Consider the following 16,955-nt stretch of genomic DNA (forward strand, 5'->3'; position numbering starts at 1 on the left):
ATACATATATTCACACACAGGGCCCTGTTCTTTGCAAACAGAAAAAATATGTCCATGCAATGTGCCTTTTTCAACCAACAGAAGCTTGGGGGACAGCCATTCCCTGGTTCATGCCCCATGGCAATTCATTGACCAGTCAAGTTGCCTGGTTTGAAATTAAACAAAAGCTCGGCAGTTAGCTGTTCCCTGGTGCACTCTCCATGGCAACGCCTCTATTAATCAGAGTCCACACGCCACCCAATCAGCATCCTCTTCTCATGCAGCACCAATTGTCGTTTTCCTTTGAGATCAGATATTCTTGTGACTCCGTCCTGATGAGTGGGGGATGAAAAGCTTCGACAGGATGTCTCTTCATTTCAGCAAAATGTATGTTCTTTACTACCAAGTTACTATTTATTTTATTTGCATCATTAAATTACTGGGAAATCTTTGTATAGAACATAAAAAACCCAGTTAAGTGTTTACAAGTATTCATATAAAGGTGGATCAGAGTGCTGATGTTTGCTACGACAAGCCCTTGTTTTATCATTGCTGGGTCAAACAGCACTGTGGGTGTACCGACATCGCACAGCCTGCAGCCATTCAATAAAGTGGTTCACCTTCTCAAGGGCAATCAGGGATGGGTAATAAATGCTGGCATTGCTGGCGACGTTCACACTCCATGAATGAATTTTAATAAAATTAGTGGGCTGCAGGCTTCATCATTAAGTCTCCGGTTAATTTCAACTGTCAGCAAGTCTTTGGAATTTGGGATTTTATTTTTTCCCTCAACTTAGCAGGTCAGAATCGAACAAAAAAAAAACATCAAAAACAACATTGGAAGGAATATGATTCCAATTCTCTGCATGAAATACAACACCCAAAAGGGCATTAAGCCTTCACTATTAGCCACCTCCTCAGGCCATTCTCCTCCAGAGAACTTCATTCCGCTGTCAATGTAGGATATAACTGTAATAAGTCTTCAGAAGCAGAAGTCCCTTCACCAAAATCCCTTTATTTACGAACTCTAACAGCAGTACACAGAGTGCTAGTAGTTAGTAGTCTATCTCTGGGGGTATCAGAGGAACTGGCACTCTCGGTTAAGTACAAGGCAAAGACTCCCTGATTGACCCATCAATTGGATCCTTAATTAGGGAGTTCATACTCCAATAGGCCAAACTCAATGGCTTGATTTAAGTTATTATAATAACTAACTGAAGGAATGCTCTATGTTCATGCTGCTAGTTGGTACAGACAGGTGATGGAATGCTTCCCAACTGGGTGCAGTATGCAGACTTTTACATTCCTGATTTAATTGGATTTAACCCTAATTTTGGAATTCATCATCCAGGATGCAGAGAATATCAAGTTTGAGCAACTATAATAGGAAGACAACCATTATCAAATTGAATTTTGATGTTAATGTAAGCAGCTAAATAAATCTAGTATCAATACTAAGATTAGAATTTTAAAATGAGAGAATCTTTAATAACTTTGGTAGAATTGAAAATAAATCTTGATAAACAGCAAACTGCCCCTGTCTACATCAACAGGAATGAAGTTTCTAGGCGTTCAGATCACCAACAACCTATCCTGGTCTTTCCACGCTGAAGCTATAGTTAAGAAAGCCCACCAACACCTCTATTTTCTCAGGAGGCTAAGGAAATTCAGCATGTCTGCTACGACTCTCACCAACTTTTATTGATGCATCATAGAAAGCATCCTTTCTGAATGTATCGCAGCTTGGTATGGCTCTTGCTCTGTCCAAGATCACAAGAAACTACAAAGGGTCGTGAACAAAGCCCAGTCCAAAACGCAAACCAGCCTCCCATCCACCGACTTCATCTACACTTCCCGCTGCCTCGGAAAAGCAGCCAGCATAAGCAAGGAGCCCACACAGCCCGGACATTCTCTCTTTCACCTTCTTCCGTTGGGAAAAAGATACAAAAGTCTGAGGTCACATACCAATCAGCTGAAGAACAGTTTCTTCCCTACTGCTGTCAGACTTTTGAGTAGACCTACCATATATTAAGCTGATCTTTCTCTACACCCTAGATATGACTGTTACATTCTGTACTCTGTCCTTTCCTTCTCTATGAACGGTATGTTTTGTCTGTATAGTGCACAAGAAACAATACTTTTCACTGGACACTAATACATGTGACAATGAGAAATCAAATCAAAGCAAATCAAACATGTTTTCATGACAATGAGTTAAAAACAGTGTTACTTCTTGATTGATTCATCTAAAAATATTGATAAAGGTTCAGGATTGAATTCTTAAATGATTAAATTACGTAAAAAATATTTTATAAAAGAATTATATGATTAACTATAATAGCTCACACTTGCGCAGTTTTGTTTCAGATTTCAAGCTTCACATAAAGTTAACAGAAGTCCCATGATGTAAGAAAAACATTCAATTTTATGGACCTCTTTCTTTTGCTTGTATATAAGAAATCTCAGAGTAGTTATTTGCGGTTAAACGGCACGAGCCTAAAAGGGTCACAGTGACAACAAAATAACATGGGCACCTTGGGTGGGATTTACCTGCCACGCTCCCCCGATACCAGAAAATCCCACCCATGGTCAACTGGCCTTTCCAACGGTCCGCCCCTCGCCCGCTAAGATTCCCGTGGCGGACGGAATGGGAAAATTCACTCCCGGTGTGCCTCCTTTGAGTACCGCACAAAAGCTTACTGCTTCCATCACAATACCCTTGCCTACAATTCATGTTACTTAGAACCATAGAACCATAGAAAATTACAGCTCAGAAACAGGCCTTTTGGCCCTTCTTGTCTGTGCCGAACCATTTTTTGCCCAGTCCCACTGACCTGCACTTGGACCAATAGAACTTCTTCAAAGAATTCATGTCGAGTGAATTTCGTTGTACTTCTGTAGATATTTTTAAATTCCATCTTTGAGCAAGGATTCCAATATCTTTCCTGCCACTTGACTATAGTTGTCGGGATTTGTTCTCTCCCGCTTTTTGTATATGGCAACCACATTTAATTTCAGTGTCCTGATCATTGTCCACTTTTTATTGACTAATCTTTCTGAGACACCATTTTCAAACTATGCTGGCCTTGCAAAACTGTAGAGGTTCAATACAGTGTGAAGGATATTTAGGCTTTCACTAATTGTCTACCCCAACAAGTAGTCAAAGCAGCCTGGAGTATATATACCTGTCTTATAATAACAGTGAACAGAAAAGAGCCTGAGAACTGGTGGATAGAGAATGCTTTTTCCTGCCTTGGAATACTAAAGGCACTACACAAATACACATTGCCGTTGGCACCAAATTGCAGGGTATGGATAACACGGAGGAAGACTGCGACAAAATAGATCACACTAATAATCTTGCAGAATGGGCACGTAAATGGGAATGAACATGAGGCAGGAATGCAAGGGGATTTGTACAGATGCAAAAAATCATCAAAAGCAGTGAAGCAGGTTAACGTAAAGAGTGCAAACAATTTCCAGACAAATTCAATTCAAAAATTGCAGATGTTAAACTTGTTTAGATTCTTGGTTTAACCATACTTAGAGTAATGTGCATAGTTCTCGTCTCCATATTATAAAGCAAATATAGAAACAGTGGAGAAAGTACAGGAAACAGCACGGTGGCACAATGGTTAGCACTGCTGCCTCACAGCGCCAGGGACCCAGGTTCAATTCCCAGCTTGGGTCACTGTTTGTGTGGAGTTTGCACATTCTCCCGGTGACTGCATGGGTTTTCTCCCGGTGCTCCGGTTTCCTCCCATAGTCTGAAAGACGTGCTGTTTAGGTGCGTTGGCCATGCTCAATTCTCCCTCCGTGTACCCAAACAGGCGCCGGATTGTGGCGACTAGGGGATTTTTACAGTAACTTCATTGCAGTGTTAACGTAAGCCTACCTGCAACACTAATAAATAAACCAAAACTACAAACATACAAAAGAATAATACTGTAACCGAGAGGGTACAATTGTCAGGAAAGATAGAGCAGACTGCTGCCCATCTCCCGAGAGAAAGACCTAGTGGTGACCTGAAGGGTCCCTTTAAAATTATGAAGGGCTTTGATAGGGTAACGGTAGAGAAGATGCTTCCACTATGGGGACGTCCAATGCCAGGGACAAGAAATTTTAGTTAGTTCCGAATAGATTTAATTACAAATTCAGGAGAAGCTCGTGTCCTCAGAGGGCAGCGAGAATGTGGAACTTGCTACCACGAGGCAAATTTAATAATTTAAGGGAAGCTAGGCAAATATCTGGGGGAGAAGGGAATAGAAAGATAGAGTGAGATGAACCAAGGTAGGAGGAGTTAGGCCGAATGGCCTGTTTGTGCTGTAAATTCTGTGTAATTCCACACAGTTACATTCTGAATCTCTTACCATTTCATGTTGATCCTGCATCTGTTGAATTTTCTTTGTGTATTTCTGGTCCACCTGTTTCAGTTCATTTACCATTGACTCGCACTTTGCATTTAACCCCTTCTTGTCATCTATCAGCTGTCGGGAACAAATAATGTTTTAGCTCAAACACTTTCCAGAACATGACAAAACATGAAGCAAAAGAACATTCAAAGTCAGCTCTCAACATGAGCTTGACAATTCGCTTAATGGTACACATTCCAATTGTTCAAATATAATTGTACTAGAAAGATAAGGATTATTTTTACAATTTGAAAGAACTGTGCTGACAATGATCTAACAATGATGAAGCTAAGGATGAATAAGTTGATAAAGTTTGAGTACAATATAAGTGAATGATGATTGTTATAACCACAGCAGATATTATTTGCTGAGCAAGTCAGATTCCAAAGGGAAACCTATCTTACTGATCATAACTTTTTTTTTGTCATTTGAAAATGAGGAGGAAACGCTACTGATCCCAGAAGCATAGAACTCCAGTAACACTTTAAGAAAGAAAGGATTTATTAACAAGACGAAAAAACTTAAGTGCGTCAGATTAAAGTTGCACAGTTAGAACAGTATTACAAAATGTCACCCCTCCAAAAAAACATTTGGTCAGAACACACAAGTGCTACATTTTATCTTTTTGGCAACAACTCCTTTATAGTCTTAACCACAAAAATTCCTAGGAATCCCAAATATTACCCAAGGACAAACTGCTGTTACTTTAAATATATATACTACATCACCTCACACTCTTCTACTCTGCTTTCTGAAGCTTTCTGAAAACAAAGACTTTTCTGGTTTGAACAGTATAGTTTAAGTATATTTATTAGTGTCACAAGTATGCTTATATTAACACTGCAATGAAGTTGCTGTGAAAATCCCCTAATCGCCACACTTCGGCACCTGTTCGGGTACACTGAGGGAGAATTTAGCAGTGCATCTAATCAGCATGTCTTTCAGACTGTGGGAGGAAACCAGAGCACCCGGAGGAAACCCACGCAGACACGGGGAGAACGTGCAGACTCTGCACAGACAGTTACCCAAGCTGGGGATCGTACCTGGATCCCTGGCGCTGTGAGGCAGTAGTGCTAACCACTGTGCCACCATGCCTGCTAACTGATATCTGTTACAACTTCCACACCTGTTCCCCAACACAGACTGGTCTCCGGACATCTCCGCCACACAGTCCCACAACTCAGCTCAATATCTTTCCTTAAATATCCTTTCCCCTGTCATCTCGGATCCCATTGCAATTAATCTATACCATATGGACTGCAGCGATTCAAGAAGGTAGCTCACCTTCAATCACCTCAAGGGCAATTAGGGATAAGCACTAAATGCTGACCTAGCCAGGGTCATCTACACCCCGTAAATTAATTAAAAAGAATACCTCTTTGAACACAATTTCTCCAAAGTATGGAAATCTTTCATATTTTCCTATTGCTTCCAATTTTGGGTCAATAATTATTTAATGACCTTCCCCTGTTTACATATGAAACATTTCTAAAATTGTAACTTGTCACTTCTAAACTCCCCTTTTGAAATTATCAGCTGAGAAGTTAAAACTCTACCTAAAACCTAGTGCAAATTTTAAACCCAAACTATTAAACCCAAACTGGTAAATGCAACCACACCATCGCCTCTCATTACAAATGTATGATAATAGTACCCTTTTATCTCTCAGTATCACAGACAAGCTGGCTCTATTAAACTTTCCCAGGTTAATTAATCATGGGCACAGATACACAGCCTTCTTTACAGAATACCACCATATTCCCAGAAGTATTTTTAGAACCTTTATTATCACCCGATCAAAGGTTATTGTTGATTGTTGAGTTTTAATTTTCTCATTGCGTTCTCGGTCAATTTTTTCTTCTTGTTCCCCACCCCCCTTGTGATAACGCAAGCCCACAGTACGATAGCCATTTAGCCCATCACATCTGTGCATGGGCTCTCTGGCTGATCACTTAAACGAGGCGTCAATCTTTTCTTATCGACAGGACACTTGCCTCGGAGTCAAAAGGTTGTATGTTCAAGTTCTACTCCAGGACTTGCAGCACAAAACCTAGGCAGCATATGGCACAGAGGTTAGTACTGCTGCCTCACAGTGCCAGGGACCCGGGTTCAATTCCCGGCTTGGGTCACTGTTCGTGCAGAGTCTGCACGTTCTCCCTGTGTCTGCATGGATTTCCTCCAGGGGCTAAATTCTCCCTCAGTGTACCCGAACAGGAGCCGGAGCGTGGCAACAAGGGGATTTTCACAGTAACTTTATTGCAGTGTTAATGTAAGCCTACTTGTGAGAATAAAAAAAACTTAAACCCATTTAAATGCAACACAGAGTGCTCAACAGTGGAGCTGCTGATATTTGGACGAGACGTCAAACTTAGGCACTATCTGTCACCTCTGGTGGCATTATTCAAAGAAGAATAAGGGAGTTCCTCCCTAGCATCCTTTTACCCCTCATCCAACATCATTACATAGCTGTTGAAAGATGCTGAAGAGTTGTGCCTATTGATACAGAAATGGAGGTATTAACCAGGCCTCATCCTTTTCTGGCCCAATGTCCATAAATTAACACCTACAAGCAAGGATAACTGGATAATTTGATTTGATTCATTATTGTCACATGTATTAACATACAGTGAAAAGTATTGTTTCTTGTGCGCTATACAGACAAAACATACCGTTCATAGAGAAGGAAACGAGAGAGTGCAGAATGTAGTGTTACAGTCATAGCCAGGGTGTAGAGAAAGATCAACTTAATGCAAAGTAAGTCCATCCAAAAGTCTGACAGCAGCAGGGAAGAAGCTGTTCTTGAGTTGGTTGGTATGTGACCTCAGATTTTTGTATTTTTTTCCCGAAGGAAGAAGGTGGGAGAGAGAATGTCTGGGGTGCGTGGGGTCCTTAATTATGCTGGCTGCTTTGCTGTGGCAGCGGGAAGTGTAGACAGAGTCAATGGATGAGAGGCTGGTTTGCATGATGGGAGGTGGAACTCTGGCTGACACCAAGACCAACTGTTGTGACTCTGAAGTCTTCTTCCCTTTCTTTCTCCACCCCCACCCCTCCCCACTGCCCAAGAGCAATGAATTTACTATAGGTTAGGAATTGAATGAGAACATCTTAAATGATGGCTAAACTGGCTGAGCCATCTGAGGAATTATATTTTTCTTAAGTACCTATTTCTAATTGAAAGGAGAGGTAGTATCTAGGCAGAGGATATGTGGGCGTGGGAGAAAAGCCCAATGGTAAAATTAGTTAAGTTGACTTGTAGGGTCTGGGCCGATCCAACCAAATGGATTAAACAAAGGACTCCTCACTATGCTTAATGAACGCACGGATGAGGGTTCCTGAAGCATCAGCTGAAACTTTGTTGAACCTTTCATTATGTGGGTAAGGATTTATTGTGTGATACCTTCTTTAACCAAACCTACTACCTGATAACGCCCAAAAGAAAGATCCAGAAGAAAAAGCAGTGAATAAAGAGTATTAAGAGATTCTGTTAAGATTATTTCTTTGAACCAATCATTTATAAAATGCTTATCTTTGATTTTTACCACTCATTTCTGATTTACTTTTAAGTATTGGTAACTCCCATAGTATATTTGCTTTACAATAGTCATAGTACTGGAAAGTTACGTTCAGTTCAAGTGTCATAGTAATTCATTTCATCTTCCGATTAGGCACATTACAGCCTCGGAACTCAGCATTGAGTTCAACAACTTTAGACTGTGACCTTTCCCCTGAATCTTAACCCACTTTTAAAAAAAAGTCCCATATATTCACGTTTCAATGCAAGAACGCTCTTCCCCCATCACCAACCACACAGTCATCTATCTCTTGTTCTTAAGACTGCTACACTTTTGTTGCAATCTCTTCCAGCTACAGTACAGTACGTAGCAGATTTCCCCCTCTCTCATTTCTGATGAAGAGACAAATGGATTCATAGAAACATAGAAAATAGAAGCAGGAGGCGGCGATTCGGCCCTTCGAGCCTGCTCCGCCATTCATTTTGATCATGGCTGATCATCAAATTTAATTTCCTGATCCCGGCTTCTGCCCACATCCATCCCTTGATCCCTTTCGCCCCAAGAGCTATATCTAATTTTGTCTTGAAATCACTGGAAATGTTAACTATGCTCCCTCCCTACAGATGCTGTCAGACCTGAGTTTTTCCAGCCTTCTGTTTGTTTCAGATTCCAGCATCCATGGTATTTTGCTTATTACAGTAATTCATTTGCCAGGGGTATGGTAATTTTCAATTATATTAACTTTTGTTAATTTTTAAATGCCCCGAACACCTTTCTACCAAAGTCTAGGGAGAGATAATAACTAATCAACCCAACCAAGAGTACCAACAGTACTGTTCTTTGTTCAATGGTTATTCCTTTTCAATTAATGATCCCCAGTAAACGCTGACACGCATCCACTCCTAAAGTCCAAAGCACATCGTTCCATTTTCTTTGGAAGCAAACAAACATTCCACTGCACACACCAAGATAAATAATGTACCAGCGAGTTAATTAAATACAGCTCTCGGACTCTGGTGAACAAGCATCTAGGAAATCTGTCGCTGTCAGCTTGGTAAAGGAGGTCATGCAGAACCAACAAAGTGGAAAGCTCTGGACCAGGGTATAACAAGGAATAATGAAATGCAAGATCACCCACTGGGTGTATTTGCAGACCTGATGTTTGGACCAATAAATCAATATTGCTTTTTCTATAATTATAAGAAGCTGAGAACAAAAGGAGAGAGAGAAGGAGTGGGCGCAGAAGCCTGATCCGCTGTCATCCAAAAGGATTACGGCTAGTCTTCAATTTCAACTCCACATTTCTGCCCAAACCTCATATCCCTCGAGCTCTTTACAGCCCAAACTTCTAACAATCTCAGCCCTGGACATACCTAATGTCTGAATGTTTTCTTTGTTCTTTTACACAGAGGGTGGTGGGTGCCTGGAACTCGTTGCCAGGGGAGGCAGTGGAAGCAGATATGATGGTGACTTTTAAGGGGCGTCTTGACAAATACATGAACAGGATGGGAATCGAGGGATATGGTCCCCGGAAAGGTAGAGGGTTTTAGTTCAGTCGGGCAGCATGGTCGGTGCAGGCTTGGAGGGCCAAAGGGCCTTTTCCGGTGCTGTAATTTTCTTTGTTCTTTGAATACCACAGCCCACTGGGGTTGAGAATTTCAGAGATTCACAACCCTCCTCCTGAAGAAATTCATTTTCATTGGAGTCCTAAACAGTCCACCGCTTCCCCTCACAGAATTGTCACGGTGCAGGAGGAGGCCATTCGGCCCATTGTGTGCACGCCGGCTCTCCAAAGGAGCCTCATGACATGGTGCCATTTCCCTGCCTTTTCCCCGTACCCCTGCACATAGTTTCTGTTCAAATAATAATCCAACACCGTCTTGAATGCCTCGATTGAACCTGCCTCCACCACACTTCCAGGCAGTGCATTCCAGACCCCAACCACTTACTGTGTGAAAAAGTATTTTCTCACATCACATTTGCTTCTTTTTGCAAATCTCTTTAAATCTGTGCTCTCTCCTTCCTGTTCCTTTTACAAGCGGGAACAGTTTCTCCCTATCTACTCTGTCCAGCTCCGTCAGGAGTTTCAACATCTCCATCAAGTCTCCTCTTAGCCTTCTCTCTCCAAGAAAAACAGTCCCACCATCTCCAATCTATCCTCATAGCTGAAGTTTCTCAACCCTAGAACCATTCTTGTAAACCTCTTCTCCACCCTCTCTGCATTCAGATCTTTCTTATCGTGTGGCATCCAGAACTCTACACAATATTCCAGCTGAGGTCCAACTAGTGTCTTGTATAAGTTCAGCACAAACCTCCTTGCTCTTCTGCTCTGGGCCCCGATCAATAAAGCCCAGGATACTGTGTGCTTTATTAACTACTCTCTCCCTCCGTCCTGCCACCTTCAGCGATCAATGCACATGTACATCCAAGTCCCTCTGCTCCTGCACCCACTTAAGAATTTTACCCCTTATTTTCTATTGTCCCTCCATGTTCTTCCTACCAAAATGCATCAACTCACAGTCCTCCACATTGAACTTCACCTGGCACCTATCTGCCCACTCCACCAACCATTTGAGTCTATCTGAACCTTTACACCATCTTCCTCACAGATTGCAAAACTTCCAAGTTTTGTATCATTCACAAACTTTGAAATTGTGCCCTACACACCAAGATCTAGATCATGAACATATATTCTCTTGGGATTACTCACCCAAGCCTAGAATCAGGGAAAACAGCTTCTCAGCATCTACCCTGTAAAGTCCTCTCAGAATCTCTCATGTTTTGATCAGATCACCTCTACCTCTTCAAAGCTGCAGAAAGTACAAGTCCATTCACTTCGATCTCACTTCACGGGAAGATGCTCTCATCTCAGTAAACTATTGTTGCACCAGCTCTCACACAATACATGGTTCCCCTTTTGCAAACCACTTCAAAGAGGATGTAAAGCCACAAACTGTGAATCAGACTTAGACTCTGTCAACATTGCAATCAGGATCACTGGGATATTTGAGGTGCATTCAATGGCGAAGGGAAATAAAAAGTAACCACAGGTGGCTGGAGTGTGATAGAAATCCATCGAGCTTGCAGTTGAACCGTTAACCAGGCACTGCGCGCTGAATTGGTTACAGATCAAAGACTTCAAGTGCAATGGAGAAGGTTTCAATGATTCCAGTTCATTGGGAAGCCTCAGCAACTTCAAATTAAAGCTGTGGACTGAGTGCATAGCCGGGCAGACTGGAAACCTCCCCACCCCTGGTGAAATTGACATCTCTTCTCTGTCAGATGACTTCAAAGGGCTCTGCTCTCACCTGCAGCTTCTGACAGGGAGAAAGGATCGCTGCCGCTGAATGGAGTGCTACAATGATTTAAAATCCTGCCAGGTGACCAGGAGACAGGAGATTAAAGTGACCTGACTACTTCAGAATTTGCACAGCTAACAGGCAGGAATGCAGATATTGATCACAGAGCTGCCTGAAATTGCTATAAGAAGTCTCACAACACCAGGTTAAAGTCCAACAGGTTTATTTGGTAGCACAAGCTTTCGGAGTGACTCTCCTGAGTCACTCACCTGATGGAGGAGCGACACTCCGAAAGTTTGTGCTACCAAATAAACCTGTTGGACTTTAACCTGGTGTTGCGAGACTTCTGACTGTGCTTACCCCAGTCCAACGCCAGCATCTCCACATCATGAAATCACTATGCCAGGAGTGATCTTCAAGTCTGCCAGGGCCAGAAGGAGCAGTCAAGCCATAACATCCCCACCCTGGCAGAAAATGGCAAGGTCAACCACTTTCCCCTAGCCCGAGCCCTCCCAACCCCCAAGATCCCTGAAGGACCCGTCCTCTGCAGCCTGGCAACAGCAGAGGGGCAAATGGCCATTGGACCTACCTTCTCGAGCTCCTTCTGGGCCAGAGTCAGTGCCGGGGGCAGTGCACTGTTGGCAATGCCAAGACACATGGTCTGAAGGGAGGCTGAGTGGGAGGTGTGAGGGGGAAGGGTGCTGAGTGGGGGAAGGGGGTTGAATGGGGGGGGTTCTAGAAGGGAAGGGAGGCTGAGGGGAAAGGGGGCCTGAGTGAGTGGTTGGGTCAGAAAATCCCTCAGACCTGCATGGAGTGCAGGTGCATTGCTGAGGGGTTGGTAGGGCTTCCTCAACCCTCAGGATCCAACACTCCAGGTCCTCGCTCGTAAGGACCTGTACGAAAACCCGCCTACTGCGGATCTCCCTGGGGAGACGGGCAAATAGTGGATGGTATTTGAATCGGGCTTCAAGGCCACTAATTATATTTAAAGTAGTTAATTTGAACATTTGTGAGCAGGAAGCCAATAAGGACCAGGGACCTGGGTTCGATTCCCGGCTTGGGTCACTGTCTGTGTGGAGTTTGCACGTTCTCCCCGTGTCTGCGTGGGTTTCCTCCGGGTGCTCCAGCTTCCTCCCACAGTCTGAAAGACGTGCTGGTTAGGTGCATTGGCCATGCTAAATTCTCCCTCAGTGTACCCGAACAGGAGTGTGGCGACTAGGGGATTTTCACAGTAACTTTATTGCTGTGTTAATGTAAGCCGACTTGTGACAATAATAAATAAACTTTAAACATTTTATGGCCAAACAGTCATGCAAAGATATGGATAGGGTACTCCATTGTGTGAGGCATCATACTGCCTGCATAGGCCCAGTGTCTGAATCAATATTTAAAGCTAATCAAGCATTTCCTTATGAAAGTAGATCCCATGAGGTGAAGATTCTCATGCTGATCAACTGAACAATCATTTTTACCCTCCCAACTTCAGACACAAAGAGCAGAATGTGATATTACAATAATATCCTCATGAGAATCCTTTATGCATAGCTTCCAATCAATGAATCATAGAATCCTACAGTGCAGAAGGAGCCCATTTGATCCATCTGCACTGGCCACAATCCACCCAGGCCCTATTCCCACAACCTCATGCATTTACCCTGCTAGTCTTCCTGACACTAAGGGGCAATTTAGCATGGCTAATCCACCTAACCCGCACATCTTTGGACATGGAGGAACATCAAGATAAAATATTTCAAGTATATGGTTTGTCACCAATGAGTCCTACTCGTCCATATCCAGTTCCCAATATTGTCCATGACAGGCTGACCTTTCTCCTTAATAGGGGGTTAATGCACAAAGGTTAAAGCTCCAACTATCCCTCGGAAGGGAGAAATACAGAAGTGAGAGTTTTACACAAATGTCAGCGCATGATCTAGAAAATGATATCCAACATGCCATTGCTTTAGATTACTCGCACTTGAACACCTGCAAGATCATGATTCACAGAACAGTTGCAAAGGAAGCAAGGTGATAAATACTTCATAAGCCAATTATGGTAAACATTGGATGTAATGTAGGTCACTGAGTCATAGGTGTTGAGTACATTTAATTAATTCAACATTATAATGCTTCTGGTTACTTTGGGTGGCTTGAGAAAGTCACTACATTTCTCCCTAGCTTCACAGAACATTGATTAGAACATTCATACTGATTGCTGCCTTCTATTTGTTTGGTTGGTCAGCTTGATGAGGAAATACCAAGACACACTCCCTGTGCGTGTCATTTCATTCCATCAGAATTCCTGTGGCCTTTCAGAGGAACAGGACATTCTGTACCAGCTGAATAATGATCCAGAACAGGTGCCCAGTGGCAATATGCACCTCCCACCCATCACCAACCCTACCTTCATCCCCCACCCCCCCCCCCCCCCCCCCCCCCCCGCCCCTCAAGCAACTCTAATGCCACCATTGGAGGGTTCTTCCCCCGATGGCTGGAGTCTGCCTAACAAAATGTCCTCTGGTCTCGACGGTGCCTAAACATGGTGGTGACCTTCCACCCTTTGAAGCCTATTGGGTGGCCATCTCTATCAGTGGTGCTGCCAAGCTGTCAGGCCTCGAGGTTGGGCTGCCAGACCAGAGAGCCAGGCTTGGCCCACAAAATGCCCCCTGTGCTGCTGCATTCACTGCCTTAGGTTCAAGCTTTGCATTTGGTCCTGGCAGAGGGACCCATCGGATGCCGATAAAATTCTGGCCTTTGTGGCCTCCTCACAACTTACCCATCGTTATATTGTCAGTAAACCTGGCTACAATACACTCGGTCCCTTCTATCTAACTCATTAACATAGATTTGTAAATAGTTGAAGCTCCCTTTACCACTCCACTAGTTACAGTCTGCTAACCAAAAATGATATATTTATCCCGGCTCTCTGTTTCCTGTGAGTTAGCCAATCATCTTTCTGTGCTAAAATATTACCCCCAAAACAATGAGCCCTTATCTTGTGCACCAACTTTTTATGTGGCATTTGGCACTCCACTAATTACAATCTGCCAACCAAAAATGACCTATTTATCCCAACTCTGTGAATTAGCCAATCTTCTATTTGTGCTCATATATATTACCCCCAAAGCCCTTACCTTGTGCAGCAGTCTTTTATGTGGCACCTTACTGAATGCCTTTTAAAAACCCAAATATACTACATCTACTGGTTCTCCTTTATCCACCATGCTTGCTGCATCAAAACACTCCAATCTGATTTGGAAAACGCAACTTCCCTGTCATGAAACCATGTTGACGCAGTCAGGATTTGAGGACCAGGCCAAGTGGCTGGAGTTAGGATACAGGTCAGTCCTGATTTCCCTGAATGGTCCAAAAGGTTCAAGGACCTGAATATCTATTGTTTCTGTATTACACAGCTGGCTTGCCAGGAAAGCATCATGAAGAGGAGAAAAAAAAGCAAAGAAACTTAAATTCACACAATATCTTGCACGCGCTAAAGACACTTCAAAGTGCCAAGGTAGCATCTCTGAAGTGCAGTCGCTTTTATTCTTTTGGCAAATGTAGCACACACATTGCACACAGCAACATACGACAAGCAGCATTAAGCAGCACCATCTGTTTAGGTAGTGTTCATAGAATCCCTACAATGAAGAAGGAGGCCACTTGGCCCATTGAGCCTGCACCGACAACAATCCCACCCAGGCCCTATCCCCGTAATCCCACATATTTACCCCGCTAATCCCTCTAACCCATGCATCCCGGGACACTAAGGGATAATTTAGCATGGCCAATCAACCTAACCCACACATCTTTGGACTGTGGGAGGAAACCGGAGCACCCGGAGGAAGCCCACGCAGACACAGAGAGAATGTGCAAACACAGAGACAGTGACCCAAGCCGGGAATCGAACCTGGGTCCCTGGAGCTGTGAGGCAGCAGCGCTAACCACTTTGCCACCGTGTTGGCTGTAAAGGGAGCTTCACCCCATAGCTCAGGAGGACGGGTATTGATCACCCAGCGGCCACCTGGAGGTTTGTTTCTCCTAGATCAGTAACTCGGACAATGAAGTGTCTCAAAGTGAAGGCTTCATGACGGTTGCCTGGGAAATGAACATTGACTTGCATAAAATGCGCTGCCCTTCGTCACTGAGGGTTGTAAATAAGTTAAACGCGAATGAAATACAACCTTCCCTGATCAAAATAGGTCAGGACATTGTACAATAGAGTACACAATCCAAACTACATAATCTATAACTGCTGGCATCTTTGCGAATCTAACCATTTGTTAAAGGTGCATAGCCCTTTTAAGCTGTCTATTGTGAAGGAGATGAAACTGCTTGCTTGAACAAACGAGGCTTCTGTCGCCAGTTTTATATTGCTATGTATTGTGGACTGGCTAATAAATATGGGATTACTGGGGGAACTGTAGAAAACTGCTGAATGATAGACATTAGAAACGGTTTGAGGTGTTTACGGTTCAGTGCCTATGAATGAAGTTGGCAGAGATTAGCACTGATTCATATTCCTCTGACATAGTTGGGCACATACACCTTGGTCTGTAATTCTGGGCAGAATTTTCCATTCCCGCCAGCAGCGGGAATCATGGTGGGCAAGGGCATTCAATTTGGAATGGTGGCAAAAGACATGCTTGCTATTAAGAACATAAGAAATAGGAGCAGGAGTAGGCCATCTAGCCCCTCGAGCCTGCCCCGCCATTCAATAAGATCATGGCTGATCTGACGTGGATCAGTACCACTTACTATTGAGGGAGTCCAGTGAAGATTCATCAGACCGATTCCCGGAATGGTAGGACTGACATATGGAGAGAGACTGGATCGACTGGGCTTGTACTCACTGGAATTTAGAAGAATGAGAGGGGATCTCCTAGAAACATATAAAATCCTGATGGGACTGGACAGGCTAGATACATGAAGAATGTTCCCAATGTTGGGGAAATCCAGAACTAAGGTCACACTCTAAGAATAAGGGGTAAGCCATTCGGGACTGAGATGAGGAAGAACTTCACGCAGAGTTGTAAAATTCTCTACCACAGGAAGTTGTTGGGGCCAGTTCGTTAGACATGTTTCAAGAGGAAGCTGGATGTGGCCCTTGTGGCGAAAGGGATCAAGGGGATGAAGAGAAGGTGGGAGTGGGATACCAAGAGTGCATGGTCAGCCATGATCATATTGAATGGTGGTGCAGACTCGAAGGGCCGAATGGCCTACATCTGCACCTGTTTTCTATCTTTCTATGAAATTAGTTTGGAATTTTGTTCTCCCGACTTTGCCGCTGATTAACATTAGGAAACATATTTGCATTTCATGAATGCTCATTAAAAATACAATTAGTCAGAATCAGGCTCTCCCTCCAAGTTTCAGTGCCTTGCCGGTGGATATTTAGTTATGTTTTATGTCCACATACTAGCAGTGTGCACCTAGTGAGCTTCACTTCAGCATCGACTTTGAGGTACATGGATGCTGCTTTTACCAACCTCCAACAGCGACACTACGAGATCTCGGCGCTAGTTGGAAGCCCCGTCAAGGCTGGTGTGGGGGGGGGGGGGGGGGGGGGGGGGCGGAGGGGGCACAAGATTCACAGTGCACAGCAAGCATCTGCATCCTGTAAAAGTAGAAGTGGGCAATTCAGAGAGTAGGTAAGAGGGAGAGCATCCCAGGATAAACTGTGATCCTGTCTCTATTCTATTTGTCCACAAATACAAGGAGGAGGAGTGCAGACTGTAAGCAATGCTGCCTTTGCGATA

The 16,955-nt window shown here is 43.6% G+C and overlaps 1 protein-coding gene across 1 annotated transcript in view; it reads right to left on the minus strand.

Annotated features, from left to right (window-relative positions):
- Positions 1–16,955, minus strand: part of cep131 (centrosomal protein 131) — a 119,326-nt gene that overhangs the window by 33,958 nt on the left and 68,413 nt on the right. Inside the window, 1 exon segment of the mRNA XM_078225722.1 lies at positions 4,350–4,466. Within this exon segment, the coding sequence (XP_078081848.1) occupies positions 4,350–4,466 (117 nt within the window).

Source organism: Mustelus asterias, chromosome 12 (genome assembly GCF_964213995.1).
Source record: "Mustelus asterias chromosome 12, sMusAst1.hap1.1, whole genome shotgun sequence".
Classification (NCBI taxonomy): domain Eukaryota; kingdom Metazoa; phylum Chordata; class Chondrichthyes; order Carcharhiniformes; family Triakidae; genus Mustelus; species Mustelus asterias.